This window comes from Corvus brachyrhynchos, unplaced genomic scaffold, assembly GCF_000691975.1.
Source record: "Corvus brachyrhynchos isolate BGI_N302 unplaced genomic scaffold, ASM69197v1 scaffold449, whole genome shotgun sequence".
Lineage (NCBI taxonomy): Eukaryota > Metazoa > Chordata > Aves > Passeriformes > Corvidae > Corvus > Corvus brachyrhynchos.
Window position 1 is genome coordinate 995711 of NW_008240049.1, and position 18135 is coordinate 1013845.

At 39.6% G+C, this 18135-nt stretch overlaps 1 protein-coding gene across 1 annotated transcript; it reads right to left on the bottom strand.

Annotated features, from left to right (window-relative positions):
- Window positions 1–5521: 5521 nt before the first annotated feature.
- Window positions 5522–18079, bottom strand: TMEM38B (transmembrane protein 38B). Its single transcript, XM_008641572.2, has 6 exons — window positions 14919–18079; window positions 13999–14155; window positions 11271–11455; window positions 10394–10481; window positions 8280–8397; window positions 5522–6434 (listed from the first exon to the last, which is right to left on the bottom strand). The coding sequence occupies exons 2-6, from the start codon at window positions 14103–14105 to the stop codon at window positions 6228–6230; spliced, it is 705 nt and encodes a 234-aa protein (XP_008639794.2). The 5' UTR covers window positions 14106–14155; window positions 14919–18079; the 3' UTR covers window positions 5522–6227.
- Window positions 18080–18135: the final 56 nt, after the last annotated feature.

Below are 18135 nucleotides of genomic sequence, written 5' to 3' on the forward strand. Positions count from 1 at the left end.
CCCAGCGCCCCAAAGAGATGGGTCTTGCTCCCACGCTCTTTCCCCCGGCTCAGCCTGAAAATTTCAAATAAAGCACTCAGCCTCTCTCTCCCCTGCTGTTTTAAGCCTCCTGGAGCAAGAAAGCAAACACCAGAGAACAACTGCCTCCCTTTGCAGGAAAACAGCTCACTTTGGGAAAGTCAGAACCAGGCTTTGGTGCATGATGGATAGCAGTAAGTAAAAAGAGCAAAGTTTTCACACAAACAATATTTGAGCTGCAGAAGTCACTCATGTGACAAAGCAGTGGCCATGAAACTGTACTCTCTTCAAAATAAAACTAATTTCTTCACCTTGGATTTTTCTGCTATGACAATAGAACCACATAAGTTTGTATCTTCATCTTGCTCAGTGTAATCTACTTGTTAAGTGCCTTAAAGGTATTCTCAAATTCCACTGAAAGACACTCAAAAATACTTCCACGTAATTCCTAAACACCCTACGACCATAAATGGGTATTATGTTCAGAAAACAGAATGTGTGCCAAAAAGCTTTAGATCAAAGTATCTTCCAGTAGTTTTATTCCAAATTTGGCCATGAAAAAGTCCAACTTAAAAACCAAATCCATCTAACCTAGCCTTGACATTCAACTGTCTGATAACACTCTTCTTTTAAGGGGGAGGAGAAAATTTGACCAAGCTAAAGGTGACTCTGATTGAAATGACTACAACTAGGAAAATTTTTATCTAATTTATTGCAGAAAAATGTGCCAGAGAGCTTGATAAAATTTCAGCCAAAGACAACAGAGTAGACGCACGTTTCTTTCTTTTAGATGCATGTTTCTTCCTTTTTTGCCCTTTAGTTCCGTTCAAAAGAACTACATGGCACTGGCAGTATCAGCTTCCTGTAAGGCTGCCTCAACCCCCCTGATAATGTGCTTCAACAACACTGAAGAAGCCTTTCTTCATAGAATCAAAGAATCACAGAATAGTTTGGGTTGGAAGGGACCTTTAAAGGCCATCTAGTCCAACTCACGTGCAATAAGCAGGGACATTTTTGACTAGATCAGCACCTCATCCAACCTGATCTTGAATGTTTCCAGGGACAGGGCATCGACCACCTCTCTAGGCAACCTGCTTCAGTGTTTCACCACCCTCAACATAACTTCTTCCTAATACTATCTGATTCAACCCTTCTTCAGCTTAAAACCATTACCCCTTGTCCTATCACTACAGCCCTGGTAAAATGTCTGTTCCCATCTTTCTTATAAGCCCCCTTTAGGTACTGCAATGCTGCTATGAGGTCTCCCGAGGCTCCAATTCTCTCAACCGATCTCCATAGGAGAGGTGCTCCAGCCCTTTAACCATTTTGGTGACTCGTTCCAACAGGTCCATGTCTTTCCTGCACTGGGGACCCCACAGCTGGAGGCAGCTCTGCAGGTGGGGTCTCACCTGAGCACAGCAGAGGGGCAGAATCCCTCTTTCCTTGCTGCCCATGAGCTATGGGATGAGCTCAGGACGTTTGGCTGGAGGCTGGCTGTGTCCAGCCTCTCACCCACCAGCACTTATCAACACCTGGGGTCATGCAGCCCAGCTGCAGGTTGTTGTGCATAAACTATTTATCACACTAGATTGCAGCAGTTTTTATTTGGGGTGTCATTTTGATCACCATATTCTACTTCCTGACTGTAGATAAAGCCCACTGGCAGATCAGTGTGTAATAGGCTGTTCTTGCTTGGGAATATTAATGTATTTCTCTGTCAGCCTTCATATTACTATCTATTCCTTGCTGAACAATTTCACGCATTTCACAAAAGGCTTTTGATTGCTTAACAGAGCAGTTTTATCAGAACAAATGCAAATTACTATTTACGACACATTTTTGATTCTCATCTTGGTGTCAAATGCTGTTTCTCTGTTGCTACTCATTTTAAGACTTCACTTAGACCTCAGAAATGAGGATCACCTTATAAATTAAGAGTATTCACTCTGAGTAAATCTTGCATTCACTGTCTAGACTGTTGGAAGATGTTAGATTTCAGCACTGCCCTTATGCTGAGCAGATTCAGATTCCTACAGAAGACAGATGTTTGGAATTCTTGAACAACTATGTCTTGCCTAATAATACACTGAAGAATCACATTTCAGATGATGGTACTGCTTGTGTGACACCCTCCTATTTCCACTTTTTTCCAAAGAAATGAAATGGAGAAAAAACAGAAGAGGAAAGCAAATAGCATTTATTGTCTAAAGAAACTTCAGTTGTGATCCTGAAGCAAATTTTAAGGTTTTTCTTTTTACAGAAACTGGTTGTACTTCATAGAAACTATTCAGAACAGCAATTGGATTAATCAGGAATATGCCCTTCTAGCCCAAGAATTGAGCTGATAAAGCAACTTCTGAACAATTTATTTTATACAGGCACAAGGCAGCTTCTTCTAATTTTAGCAGGTTAATGACAAAATTAGATACAACTAGTTCATCTGTGCAGCTGTGCTGAATCTGACACACTTTACCAGAACGGTTATAAGAAGTTAACAAAATTCTCACACAAAGAAGTTTACCCGAGATAGAGCATGAAAGCTGGGAATTGTTTATTTAAGGCATCCTGGACACACTGTATTAATGTCTCCTACAGAATACAGGTTAAACCCTGAGCAACTGGTTATCTTCTTCTGTGTTACAAAATGTAGTTCTCAGAATACTTGCATGTAGATATTCAGTATGGAGCTCTTTTGAGCACCCATTCTTCAGCAGCCTTTGATACCTTTAAACACAAAGTTTTGTTTTCATGGTGCATAAAACAGGATTTCTGTCGGCATAACTTATGTTCTGTTTCACAACAATAAACATTTTTTTTGTGTATTGTGTGTTGTGTATTACTTTTAAGGTGTTCAGACAAGAAAATATTTTTTAAAATTTTAATAGTGTTACTTTTAACTCTGAAAATGAATACAAAACAATGTATTTTCCCCTCTATTTGTAAACTTGTTAAAAACTTAGTCTAAGCATATTTTCACATTGACTTGGGCTAGGAATAGCCAGTTTTCAGGCAGAACTTCACAGATGTGCAACACGGTTCCATACCACAATCCCATTCTGTATGGTTCGTGTGATCTAAAATACACAATTACACCTATTCAAAAAGACATCCAAAACTTAAAAAAAACATGGAAAGGCAGCATGTGCTGGTGTTGCTTGGTAACTAGCTGATTGTTATCTAGTTAATTGGCAGCTTCAAGTTAATCCATGACATCAAGCTACAAAAAAATGAGACACCAAGTGAATACCCCAAGCATTTATAACTGAACACTAAGTTTCAATGTAACATGTAAGGAATAGGACTTCTACTTTGTCCAGAGTCTGGGGTGTTTTAATTCTTCAGTGTTAAAGAAAATACTAATTTTAGCTTTCAAGGTATAGCACATTTGCAATGAAGGTGGATTTCAAACTGAGTTCAATGCTGTTGGTCATCACCATGGAAATGTGACTAGATAGGCACAAGAAATTTCTTTGGTACTTTTATTTTTCTTTTCTCTAAGCACAGCACTGGTGACAGCTTTCCAAATTTAGAGATGTACCTGGAACTAGAACTTTGCCTTTTCAAATCAGATCTCCCTCCACATTCTCTTTGGCATCCCTGCACGAAGATTAACCTAACCCCTCTTTGCTGAACAATACTCTTCAAAGCAGTACTCTCTAAAGAAAATAGTCTGATTTTGTAAAAATAGTTTATTCTAAAAATTGGCACATCAATGAAAAGACTCCTCTGAAAAGATTCTATTCTTATGTATTGTAACATCTCCAAAATGCCAAAGTTCTCAGTTATGAAGTGTATGCTACTTTAAACTGCTTCACATCTTGAGCAAAAAAAGACGGAACAAGTGGAAAGCAGCAAGATTTCAGCAAATGCTAATAAATACTTCCAGTGCTTCTGACATTAAAGAATGGTTTAGGTTGGAACGGACCTTAAGGATCATCAAGTCAAGCATTAACCCAGCATGGCTAAGGCCAACACTAAAACATATCCCCATGTGTGACATCTACGTGTCCTTTTAAATCCCTCCAAGGATGTTTACTCCATCAGCTCCCTGGACAGCCTGTTCCAATGGTTTTCAACCTTTTCTGGGAGGAAATTCTTCCTAATATCCAACCTAAACCTCCCCTGGTACAACTTGAGGCTGTTTCTCCTCATCCTGTCGCTTATTACTTGGAAGCAGAGCCTGACCCCCCCCCCCACCAGCTGCCCCCTCCTGTCAGGGACTTCTGCAGAGCCATGAGGTCCCCCCTGAGCCTCCTTTGCTCCAGGCTCAGCCCCTTTCCCAGCTCCCTCAGGAGTTTTCCAGTTCCCTTCCCTGGACATGCTCCAGCCCCTCAATGTCACTCTTGTCACAAGGGGCCCAGAGCTGCCACCTGGGCTCTGTAATTTACAGTTATTTTGTGAAATAAGGGCCTTTTTCTCCTCCTTGGGTCACACTACAGGCTCAGGTTTTGAGTAAGTATAACCTTGGTGTTGAAATTCCTGTTATCTTTAGTTATAAAGATAATTTTGGTTATAAATAGAAGGTCGCTGTATGCATTTGAAGCAGGTGTTTCACTTTAAGAGGTGCCTGTTCAATTTTAGCACCACTCTTTATTTATTAAAGAGCTGAAATGAGATTTGGGGAGTTGTGATTTTTGGCAACTTGGGCTTGGGGGGAAATGAAAGTCAAGTAAAATGTTGCTTTTCTTGCACACTCAGCCTGAACGGGAGCACTCATCCAAACAAACCAAATGGATTGTTGCAGTTGGAGTGAATTCCTTATGGAATTTTAGAGATAAGAGGAGGCCTTGTTCTTTCACCTTTCAGAAACAGCAAAAGCAAAAATGGAGTTTTTCTATGTTTTGGGATGTTTGAGGCACTCAGGAAGGGGTTTTGCAGCAGCATGAAGGTGTGTCAATAATGGGATTCATTGCTGGGAAATCAGTGGGTTGGGCCAGGAGCAGCTGATGATGGGATGGCTTCACCCATGGGGAAGGGATGGACTGGGAACTGGTTGTCCTGTACCTGTTGCTGGTGGCACTCAAGGTGATCTGCTCCATGAGCTCCCTGGCACTGAGGGCAGGCGACAGGCCTGTAATTCCCTGGACCCTCCTTCTGACCATTGCTGTAGATTTGTGTCACATTTGCCAACCTCCAGTTAACTGGGACCTCCCCAGTTTGCCTGGACTGCTGGTAAATGATTGGAAGTGGCTCAGCGAGCTCTCTGCCAGCTCCCTCAGCACCCCTGGGTGGATCCCATCCCACCACTTGGGAGTGTCCAGCTGGTGTAGGAGCTCACTGACCATTCCCTCCTGGATTATGCGGCAACATTCTGCTCCCATCCCTGTCCTGCGGCTCAGGGTGCTGACTAAACAAGGTAAATGTACTGTCCAGTATTCCTCTTTCTAATGAAGTTTGTCTTTGAAAAGAAAAAAGTGCATACACTTGGATAAAAATGCAGGCAAAAATGTCTAGTTCCTGATGAACCAGAAGATAAATATAAACCACTCGTAAAACACCAATGTGGCATGAAAAACACCTACATCTCAAATGCTTGCAAATAAAGAGTCCAAGTAAGCCAACAGCAAAAATATTGAAATGTTTCTACTTGCTAACTGTAAAGATTTTTTTGAAGTGCCAGATATTTTACTTTCACTTTAAAAAATAGAAAAATATTGAAAAATATTTACTTAAGGAAATGAAGAAAATTTAGACCAGTACAAGGTGAATTACAACAATAATTCAGCTATTTTTCTAGTTAAAGGCAATAATTCGGTACATTTTTATGGTTTTACACAGTGAAATGTGATTAAGCCTTACTGAATGACTTTCTCATTTGGGATGTGCTATAGTGAACACCTGACAGTGCAAATCAGTGTTCTCAAAATGAAACATCAGAACTGGGAGATAGGAAGATGTGAAACAAGTGGGATAGTGGGGAAAAAAGTAACAAATATGATTGTCACATTTCTGAAACTATCTTTTTAACATATAAGCATTTGAAGTTATCATAAATACAAAAATTAATAAACTTTTAACCACTATAAAAATTTGTAGTTTTAACTTACAAATCCAACATGTGCATTTACACATAGCTTACATAACACATTCCAAAAAGGCAAACGACAACACAGCCCTTTTCTCATTTCCTCAGAGAAACTTCTCAGCCAGCCTAATCTGGAAGACAAGCATCTTCAACGGTCATGGCCATCACAGGGATTTTAAGTCACTTATTCTGTTTTCTTTGCTTGTTTTTTCTTAGCACCCTCTTGGTGCTGCTCAGAAGGCTGGTCACAGACTGAAGAGCCGTTGGAAGATGTGGCACCTTCACCCTTCACTTTGGAAGGTGTCTTTCGCGAGCCAAAAAAGATTTGGCCCAATGCAGCCTCAAAGGGAGCAAGTGGAGAAGTTGCACATCTTGTCAACATCATTTTTACCTACGAAGAACAAGGATCAAGTTACAATAAAAGTTGCGATGGCTTCACAGATAAACAAGTTCAAAGCTGAATGGGTGTATGCCATTTTTAACTTCACACACAAGAATGAGGCCATGCCACCAATAACAAAAGCCTGCTCACTTTAGCTGAAACTGGTCAAAGAATGCTCTTTTTTCTGACCAACACTTCACACAGCTATGAAGGGGATTCTTCATCAGGAACTGTAGCAACAGGACAAGGGGGAATGGGTACAAACTGAAAGAGGGGAAATTTAAGCTGTATACTAGGAAGAAATTCTTTACTGTGAGTGAGAGTGGTGAGATACAGGTTGCCCTGAGATGTTGTAGATACCCCAACCCTGGCAATGTTCAAGGCCAGGTTGGATAAAGCCTTGACAAACCTGGACTAGTAGAAGATGTCTCTGCTCATGGCAGGGGGATGGAACTGGATGACCTCCGAGGTCCTTTCCAGCCCTTAACATTGTATGACTCTATGATTCTATGAGCTATACACAAATGTGCACAAAAAATTTCTCTGTAAGATTAATCATCCTAAGAGTAAATCACATATAATGCCATATAACTAAGGTGAAGAGCAACTTTTATGTGTAAGTTTTGTGCCTTGATCAAACTGAAAAACCACAAAGAGAGTGGCTTCCTTCCATTTAAATTGAAAGAATGGAACATGTAAGGACCCGAATGTACAGGTGCATAACCAGACTTTAATTAGAATTCCAGACAGCCATTCTCATTCCATAAAGTTCAGAGATTTAGCTGGGCATCCCTTAGGACACATAACTTGGAATCAGGATTGAAAAAACTGTATTTTAGATCTGGGTACTGGACAAGTTTATATTGCAACTGTTTCTATGGCTTTCAGAGACATGACAACTTTCTAAGACACTAAATATACACTTTTTTGCCTTATTACTTTATTAGTTAAGTGGGTGCTTGAGTTCCTGACTGTCAGTACAACCATCCAGCATAAGGATTCAGTTACTTCAGTGCAGCCTGACAGCCAGCTTCTGTGGACACCTGCACATTTCTGACTTCCAGAACAACATTCCTTTCCTTCTCCATTCCCAGCATCCACAGTTCAACAATGCCTTTATCAGTTTAGATGGAGAATCAAGAACATAAGCTTCAAGTCTTGGCTCTCTAAAGTAACTTCTGCAGAATTAAACTTGTCAGCTCCTTCACAGAAAGGAGACTGGCAACAACCACCCTTCCACACATTCTCCAGTCCGTTCAACAGCAGCCCTCAAGCTCTTAGAATTGCCAAGTATCTGCTAACAGAGATTAGGTTTTCCTATAAAGTAGTAATCCAGAAGAAAGGCATCTTCCTGGAAATGAACAAGACTGGAGGGACTGAAGACTTCCATACAGAAGTAGTGTCTATTTTATTACAAAACAGTTACAGCTACTTCAAAGTGATTTTGGTATGCTTTCTCTTCCCACCCAAACACCTTGAGACCACTTTAAACCGGAGGAGAATCCACCTGGCTTGTTTTACAAACCCGCTGGTGACTGCACAGGTACACACAAAAGACAGAGAACAGGAGAGTTTCTTTCCACAAGAATAAGCTTTGTTTGAGATTACAGACATACAAGCCTGGAATATCAAATACTGAGTGCCAAAATTCCTGATTTTTTTCTTTTCCTCCCTGTCCCCCCCATACACTGAACAGTATCAGTAACACAACAGGTCTTCTGTTCTGCTCATGTATAGAACACTAAACACATAACTTAAGCAGGAGCTGGCCTTCCCATCCAGAAGCATGCATTCTAAAAATTAAGTAAAATATTTTCTGTTATTTGGTTACTAGCAACACTTTCCAATTCTTACCTTGAAGACAACAAGAAAGATGGTGTATAAAAACACAAGGTTGTGTCTTGCTATTGGCAAGTACTGTCTGCGTTGCAGGGTGAAAAGAACTGCTCCTATCAAAGTTACCTTCACAGGGCTAGAAATCAAACAAAGAACATCAATTTCTCTTCTCTGCTCTACAGTGGAAGCTGCCTGAGTGCAAAAGATTTCTGAATGGAACTAATGAAAACTTGTGGTAACAGAAGTAAGATCCAAAATCCAGCTATAATTAAATTAATATTTTCACTTTATATACTATTACTATGCTTTCTGTCCAGACAGCATAAAGTCCAGCACTACTCTGCACATGCAGCTAACTCCTATTTGACAAATCCTCCTCAAATCAATGCTTCTATTCAGATTTTGTATGCCAGCTTGCTTCTCTTCTTCCTCTCCCAATGTATCTTATTGAAGAGCTAAATCACAGAGCTCACACTACCTGGACTAGACAAAAAAACAGGTTCCTCTACTATACTCCAGGAGTTAGTTACTCCAAGGAGCTGCTTAAGGTGTTGAAGAGCAACATAGTCCAAGTCTTGGTCCACAGTAACACTCCAGCAGCTCTAGGGCTGTGTCAGCTTAGACCTGACTGAAGCCAGGCCTGTGTTACCAGGTTTTGTTAACACAGCTGTGCTGACCTGAGACATGCGAAGATTTCCAGTCTGTTTCCAGTTTACAGCAATCTTTGTTGTGGTACTAAATCCCTTCCTAGGTATGCATTCAGAAAGCAAGAGATCTTTGATCAGATCTTATCCAGTGGCCTGACTGGCAGAATTATGTGCATTTCTTAATCTGCATGTGACATGTACAGGTGACATTCCTGTTATCACAGAGCATCTACTCTAGATCTGTTCTTCACTGTCTTTTCAGTAACCAAAAAACTGCATCAACTTCCTGCTCAAGAAGCCCAAAAAACAAACCTGTGCACACAGGCATCTAGTTCATTCGCAGGATGTTAGATACTTTTAACTTTGTAACTTAGTTCAATTTAATGCTCTTAATTTATACGTAAACAAAACTTTTAAAATCTTTTTTGAGTTACTTTGAGCCATTCCCACAGTGGTGAAGGAGAATATATGCAAGTGATGCCAATCATTAAGCACTGCTCTGGTGTTGCACCTGTAAAGACAATTTTATTTTGGTCTACAGTGCTATTTTTGACAGTAAACTTTTCCTTCTGAAAGTTTACTTTCGAGACTGCCATTAAGCACTGACAAGAGAAAGAGAAATTCTAAATACTTAGAATTTTGGAAAAAGCCAAGAACTAACATAATCCACAAAAAGTTGAAATATTGCCAAAGAGAAGGCTACAAATGTCTCAATTCTGTGTCTAGGAGTGGCTGCAGAAAAGCAAGATGGTTTTTTAAAAAAATAAAATTCTTATTTTTAAAGACCTGACTGTAACCTGGGAAAGATCAAAAGAATTTTAGGAAATTATCACAGTGACCTTATCTTGACTTACAATAATAGCTTGTGGCTTTCCAGCCTGTTTCAATTCTCATTTTACAGAGAAAACCAGGAGGCATGTAATATTCCCCATTCTTTGCTTCTGCAAGAGAAGTAACTTTTCCCATCTTGCAGGTCATTTTTGCTATACTGAATAACCAATTTGTACCTTCTCAAATAATTGATGTCTTTGGAGGAAAATAGCACTGGCAGCAAAAGAGTGACAGTGTTCAAAGGAAGCCATCTTAGTGATGCTCAGAACATACACCCAAAATTCACTTGTGTATTTCTGGTACCACTGTACTTTCATTTTGGATAGAAGACCATGTCCCTGTAAGACAAACTGAGTCAATACTGCTTTCTAGCAACTCCCCACTAGCTCTTTACTGCTTTCTGACAAGTTCTGTTGACTTGTCTTCCCATTTGCTGCTCTTGTGCTGTGAGCATAAAATGATTAAAACATCTGCTGAAAGTCCCAAAGACCATCATCCCATCTTTCAGAGGATACAAACCAAAACAGAGTGCAATTATGTCCTAATGCTTTTTTTTTTTTTTTTTTTTTGGCCTCAACCACTGAAAGTGAGCATCAACACAAGGAGTTAGCAAAACAACAGCTAACATGTTGCAGCTTTTTAAAAAAAACTTACTAGGACATCTTCAGGAGCTCATTGGTTTCAGGTTTCCACACTCCTCTCACCAACTGCTCAAAGTTGGAAATTAGGCCACCACCAGCACCTGAAATTGCAAATTTATGGTAAGTTTCCACTGACTGCTACCACCACTATGCCACTGCTCCCAGAAGAACTCATGACACCAGGTGCTAAAGGTGGCACCAAAGCCCAGACTCAAAAAGCCTTAATCCAACCTTTCAGGCAAACAAGACTTGAACAACGGCCATGAAATTTCAGAGGTTGAGATACTCAGCAAGAACCTCAGGTCTACCTTTAAGTGACAGCATCTGAACAGATGCACTCATCACATTCACATGTGTTGCTTCCCACAGCAGCACAGAATCAAGAGCTGCACAACTGCTTTCTGAAGTGACCCTGATGGTGTGGCTGCAAATACAGCTGTCAGGAAGGTGGCTTCTTCCAGAGTTGTACTCCAAACAGCAGGCAGGAAAGAAGGGTCATCCCCATGTTTAAAACCAGGTAATGGTCACGACCCAAAAACCCACGATTACCAGTTCTCTTCTTCAGCCTCATGCAAGGACACAGGTCTGAGGCAATAATGCTGTTGGAATGTTCAGCAGTAGCTACACAGAAGATTTACTTCTTTACTGTCATCAACTGCCCATCCTACAAGGTCTCATAAGACCTTCTGATGGGAACTTCCCTCAAAGTTCTTCAATGTCACCCTTAATCCAGGCAGAAAAACTGCAGCACAGGCTTTTTCCTTGAGGGGACATAAGCCTGCATCAGCACAACCATGCCCAGCACAGCAACAGTTCCGCTGAGGGGCTAGATGTTTAAACACCACTCCAAAAAACCCCAAACCCTCAGAATAAGATGTTAGGCACATTACCTCTGGCCCAGCCCACAGCTACCATGACAAGCCAGGCATCTTTGTAGACAATGTCTGCATGTGCAATGCCATCTGTGATCTTCCACGTCCTTGTCACTTCTTTCATTCCTGCCACCAGAAGACGAAGAGGCAGAAAGGAAAAGCACCAGCAGAATATGTCCTCTGGGCAATAAAACACTAGGTACCTGAAAATTATGAGAAAAAACCCATCAGCCAGGTTTTTGCTAAGGAATTATCTTTTAATAATCTTTAAGGATAATTTTGGAATATGACTAGCAATGCTTGAAATACTACTGGCAACTTAAAGTCTTGTGGTACACATCTTGGAAAAAATTTGAGTAGCTTCTGAGCACACTTGAGCTTTTGCACCAAAACCAAATGCTATTGCCTCATTGTCCCAAAGAATCCATTAAAGTCCATGGGAAACATATTTACATTTTTCCAATTGTTCTACACCTTATATATCACATTTTTATCGTCCAAGTTATTTAAGTGGTGTCTGATTGACTTTGTGCAGTTTATTTTGTGAGTTATTTTTTGTTTAGTTCACTGTAGGGGGTTGTTTTGGTTTGGGGATATTTTTTTTAATAGGATTACAACAGGGTGGTAAATGAAATGCTGACTCTGTGCTTCCAGACTGTAGGTACATGGAATTATATAACTTTAGCAAGAATGCCTCCACTAGTTAGTGTCATGCTAGATGAAATGCATGGCTATTTTTAAACACACTTAACATCTTAGTACTCACCAATTCTAGCTTTTCCAGCTTGGCAATTACAAACACATTTCTTTATTTAAAGCATTGATTGCTTTTAAAACCAAGTAAAGATGGCTAACAGTTAAATCCTAAAATGACAGTACATTTTAAAAGATTAAATTACGTGGTGTTTTATTGTATCTCTTCAATAATAAATAAAATTCAGTTCTTACAGAGACATTCACAAAAACCCAATCAAGATTAAGTATCTTGATTAAGTTATCTTAAGTAGATTATTTCAGCACAGGAGTAAGAGAGTAATAGTTGCATAAGAGCAGAGAAAGTGCTTTAAAAAAAGGGTAACTTTTTGTTTTCTTAAAAAACAAAACAAAACCAAAAACCCACTGCCCGTTTGCTTTAAGGTTTTTGAGCTCAATCCTGCCTACCAAGAATTTCTAAGGCCATTCCCTTTATCTCCTATTGTAATGTCAGACGCCTCTGTAAGCAACCAGGCTTCAGCTGATACTAAGCCAAAGATGTAGAGAGAGGATGTATTTCAGAGGCTACTACAAACAGCCATCTAAGCCACCTACTCACCAGACAACTCACACCAGAATTAATTTACATCTGTAGAATGTGGGTTTAGGACCCTGAAGCACAGGTTAGAGGACTGAAGCTGGCACTGAAGACCCACCACGGCACTTCTGCCTGTAATCTCTGCTAACAGTAGATGCCGCTGCTCTACAGACTATTTAGGAGCATTCCTCAAGGCCAGCACAACCCCACTCTGCAGTTTCTAGTGTGGCTTGGGGAATTTCCCTTCTCGCGATCTGGGACCAGGAATTAAGGTCATTATACTCACGAAGAGGGAACTTTGTAAAGCTGGAAGCTTAAAACGTTTCATAACGTTCACAGCTCCTCACTAAAACCTTGTTTAATTTGCACAGCAAATCACATTTGACCATGGTGAGTTAAACAGAAATCCCATTCTCTTCAAGTGTACTCCTAGCTCATGTCACTTGACAAAAAAAGCAATCAGTCTGCCCACATCAAACTAACTGAACCACAGGCAGCTTCTGTAGGCTCTGTTAATAATTCACTAATTAATATATATATTATTAATTGCACCTATTTGTCTAAATCAAATATGTCATCCTCTATTGCAACACAAAGACCAGAAAACTAATACATATACACAGACAGAAACACTTGCTTTCACTTTAATGAATTTGCAATTGTGAAACTTAAGGGGCTAGTGGAACTAAAGGATTTTAAGCAGGCCAGACTCTCCAAATGTTGTGATTGAGCTTCCTAAATTCAAAACCCCACTGCTCCTCGTAATTTTTGTTAAGTTTGATGTTTTCTTCAAAGATGACTTTCTGGAACAAATTAACTCCACTGCAAGGCCACATTTACATGAAAATAACTCCAGCATTTTTTTTTTTTAACTCCAAAGCAGGCCAAATTGCCACATACTTGATTCAATCATACCATTCAGCTCACTACTGTCTTCCACCACAACACCCACCCACTTGGGAAGAAATGAAATATAAAAAAAAAGTATGTGTCTGGCAGTAGAAAATGGGGGAAAGATGTGTCTTGGAACCCCAGTTACAGGAAAAGTCCAAAATTTTTACATCAGCCAGGTTCTGGTCTTCAAGAGCTACTTCTGAAAAACTTGATTGCTTTTATGACTAACCTATGCTCAGCAAATCAGCAACTCAATTCATTTCATTAAAAGGTAATGTTTCCAGCTGTTTGACCAGGAATACTATAAAAACCTAAGGCAAGTCTAGTCTAGCAACGGAGCATTTTGTTGCACAACAGGCTGTAAGAGTTGCTCTCTATTCCCACAAAACAGCATCTTACAGCTGCTGTGACACTCTGGATAAAAGAGACAGCACCCAAACCCACAACATTTTTAAGTCAAAATGCTGATTTACATGGAACCTTGATGGTATCGTATCAGTTTACAGCATATAGCTTCCTTAGAGCCAGTATTACTCATCCTACCCAACTGTGGCTGCTTACCAGACTGAGGATGCCAGTAGAATATTTATGGTCTTTGCCAGAAATGCTACTGGAGGTTCACCAAGCATCAACGAAGACAAAACTGAACCCCCAAAGCAATAAAGCATTGCACTAAACCAGCAGGCCAATGGACTTCGGACTGACACTTCCACAGCTCCTGTGGAAAAAAACCGCATAAACAGAGATGAAAACTGGAGAATAGCAGCATGTTTTGAAGGTCAGTATTTTTCAATTTAGCTCCTTCAAGTAATGAAAAATCCTCCAGCAATCAGCAGGCTCTCACAGGAAAATTTTCCAGAGATACAAACCTCAGGGTACGGTGACTTTAACTTCCACCTCCTAAACAGGAGTGAAAGGCTGATGACGTGTTCTCTGAACATCTTTTGTGCATTAGTTTGTTATATCTGGCTACCAAGAAGAAAAAGCTTTCAGAGCATGGCAGCAAGGTCTTGTTGTTAATAGCCTGACACAGGGACACACTTGCTTTCAAATTTGTATTAAAAACACGTAAGTGGCTGATCTAAACAGGATTACTAACATTTGGATGGTTATTCTAGGAATTCCATTTCTGCTTTAGAGTGTTCCAAGAATTCAAGGTAACTTGTTTTCCTTTTTCCTCATAATACCCCGCTCTGATTGCTGGCCAGAATGAAAACAGCATCCAAGATAATTATCAAATAGTTTTCACCTGTACTCTTGAAGAGAGAAAAAAGGTTACCTTGAACTATAATAATAAATGTAAATTTCCCTCATTATTAAAAGGTTGACAGTTTTGTTTATTTCATTACCTTTAAAATGAATTATCCCTTTAAAATGCAAGTGAACTATGTCAAAAATATTGACAAAAATATTCAATATTAAAAGATTATACTGGAGGTAATGGGATGCATTAACCATTTTCAGAGAAAAAAACATTTTACCAAAGCTAGAAATATCCTCAAGTAGTCGTTTCGACTATTTCCTTCCACTTTAAAAGTTCAGTGTTGCCAAAGCTTCCCCTCTGCACTGGTGCCCAGCTCTGTTTGCCTGAACGAGTTTAATTTTCCGTAGTCCAAAGGCTGAAGTTCACAAAAGCACTAGTGTCTGCCCCAAAATGAAATTTGACATCCATTCCCAATTCAGAGTAGAAGCTTTGGTTTTTCAGGCATTTCTGTGGGAAAAGAAGATTCTTACCCAAGGCGAGAGGCTCAAATATATAAAAATATTCTCAATATTCTCAATACAATTCACTAAATATATTAATAAGATTGTTCCAGTTTTAGTGCTTGCATAGATATTAAGTATTGCAGCACTATCTAAATTCCCATGTAACAGACAATTTATAAAAATAAGTACTCCTAAGCCTTACAGAATATCTGAATATAACATATCTCTTTTATTTTTAACTGGTTTGTAATTTATTTTTTAAACTGCAGTACCTGGTGATCCAAGTAAGACACCTGCAAAATATTAATGGCTTGTGTTTACTACTTTTGGAGTGAATTTAAAACTAGATAGGCATCTGTTCTCTCTTCAAATCCATTCTCCTGCCTTTCAGCAATCACCAGCTTCTCCACACTTCCTTTTCCCCACAGCTAGCAACAAGTGGTTTTCAGTTTTGAGGGCACATACAGGAATTACAGCTATTATTACCAGATTGCCTTCTATGATTAAGCTCCACAGCAATGAAGATAAATTTCTTCATTTTACAAGTAAACGAACAAGAGACTGGAAACTCTACTGCACTTCAAGATTTTTCTGTTGGTCAACACTAGAATTGGCTCAAATGCCAGTATTTAACAATTCATACCAGTTACTCTAACAAGGAATATAACCAACACAGAAGGCAATGAGGCAAAAAACATTGATACTAATTTAAAGATCATCTTAGCATTGCAACCTAAATTATGACAGGGGTGTAACCTTTCAGAAGACAAACTCGGTTTTAAGTAGGTCACATGTTTTTTACACAAAGTGGTCATTTATATTTGTCCTCTGATGCATCCTGGAAAATTAATGAGGCATCACACAACCATGCAATGGTGGATCTGCCAGAAGGCCACTAGGCCTACAAACACACGCTTCAGAAAGTTAAGGAAAGGTTTCAAAACACACGGGCTAATTTTGAATACAGTTTTAAATATTGTTCCTGACCACCAGTAACATTTAAAAAAAAAAAAATCAAAACACCACCTTACCAACTATTTGTCATTAGGATAATATCTGCCTTAAACTTTTCAGCATGTTCCAAATAGGCAATCAGGAATGCATACTACATACACACCTAAGGGAGCAAACCAGGAGGATTTGTACAGGTCTTTCTAGTACCCCATTAAACCACACATAACATCATTGGTTAAGATGAAGGATTTATAGAGTCAGACTTAATAGAGCAAAACTATGCTGAAGAAATTATTTCTCCTCAAGTCACCTGAAACACATCATAGAAAAATGGCAAGAACAAACACGTTTTGCAGCCCCCCACCCATCCCAAAAAAAGAAAACTGCCAGTTCTACAACTGGCTGGAGTTACAAGCAAGCAACTCCTAGGCCATCCTAAAAGCACTAATCAAGAACTCTTATTTTAAAACACGCAGAAAGCAACAAGTTGGTTGTCACTGCTGTAGCTTGCCAGTAGTCACAATGAGCAAGAAAGCCTGGCTAGGAGGATTGGAAAAGTCCCAGTTACTGTGCACCCATCCATGATCCAAATGCCCACACCAAATCTGATTTTAAGCAGCAGGGGTGGGTTGGTATTTTAATGACACAGTCATCTGGGATAAAATAAACGTGGCTGTAACTTGAGCACATACTTCTTACATCACCAGGCACTCAAGGCTATCCCGTTATTTCCCTGTCAAATATAGCTACTGTTTTAAGTTTCCAAAGAGAACATACAACCTAGACAGTATTAATCGACAATAATATATCCATACTGAGTATTCATAATAACTGCTATTTCACTTATGATTTAATACTCAGTTCAAACCACTTGGGAAGCGAGAAACAGGCAAGCAGGCAGTCACCTGGATTAGTTATTAATTCCAAGTATTAGAAAATACTCAAGCAATCTGAACTATCCAGCTATTAAGCCAAGAAAAAAAAACACAGAAGCATGGATCTGAGCAGACTTCTGACAGCAATTCTGCTTTCCTTAAGTGTTGTCTCAGTAAAGTTATGCTGATGCAAAGCAGAGAGGCCTCTCATCCTGGTCTTTAGGTGTGCCCATTCCACAGGAAAGTTTAAAAGTATTGCATGATAATGTCGGAAAGTCCCTTTTTAAATAGAACAAGACACATTACACAATGCCACAGGCCAGCACCCATTAAAAATTTTAGCAATATTAACAATGTTTCGTGAAGATGCTAAAATACATAAGCACTTTACACCAGTCCTCACAGCCTGTTAAGTGAATTTCCTCAGCAGAAAGTCAAAATTCACCATGGAACATTTAGCAAGGGAGCAAAGAACAAGCTCTCACTAAACAAAAACATTGCAGAGCCCTAGAAATCTGAGGCAAGCAGCAGCTCCCAAATCTGCTATCCCAAATTTTTTAATCCCAAAAAATTTAACCCCAAAAAAAGCTTAGTTTCCTACACAGTTATCACCTGGGGTGCACGGTTACTATAAATATGTCCAAACGCACACCACAAGTAGTTTGATTCTAAACATTGAAACAAGGCCAGTCTCTACGTTTGTGACAGCAAAAAGAAAAAAAAAACAGGCTTGGGGTTAACAGCCACAGTCCAGATTTTCTAGAAGAGAGCATGTAGAGACTAAAATGCCATGATGTGTTCTCTCACAAAAACTCATCCGTGGAAGTGGAAAGCTTTGTTAAATTCACTTTACAATCTATGGGGTACAATGCTGACAAGCCACTGGCACACGACCTACCCATGAGAGTCCTGAGCTGTTTCCTACAAAGCAGAACTGCCTTAACACCCCCCTGTACAAACAGGGTGTGTGAAGGATGTAAATTCCAGTATCTCCCCTCTCAGATGCAATTCTGGGCAGAGAGATATTGGCCTGTGTTACACACACCATCTCTGCACCCATAAACCTAACTTGGAGGGACCTTAGCCCTTTCACTCCTGAGACTTTAAGATTGAGACAAATAAATAAATAACTAAATTTAAAAATTAAAATGTTTTCAGTGAA

What these genes read in the sequence shown, in the direction of transcription:
- TMEM38B (XM_008641572.2), bottom strand. Translation starts at nt 14,105, where the DNA reads ATGCTTTATTGCTTTGGGGGTTCAGTTTTGTCTTCGTTGATGCTTGGT. An exon ending in CTACTGGCATCCTCAGTCTG is followed by an intron (nt 11,456 to 13,998) that starts GTAAGCAGCCAC and finishes CATAATTTTCAG; the next exon opens with GTACCTAGTGTTTTATTGCC. An exon ending in AGCTGTGGGCTGGGCCAGAG is followed by an intron (nt 10,482 to 11,270) that starts GTAATGTGCCTA and finishes TTGCAATTTCAG; the next exon opens with GTGCTGGTGGTGGCCTAATT.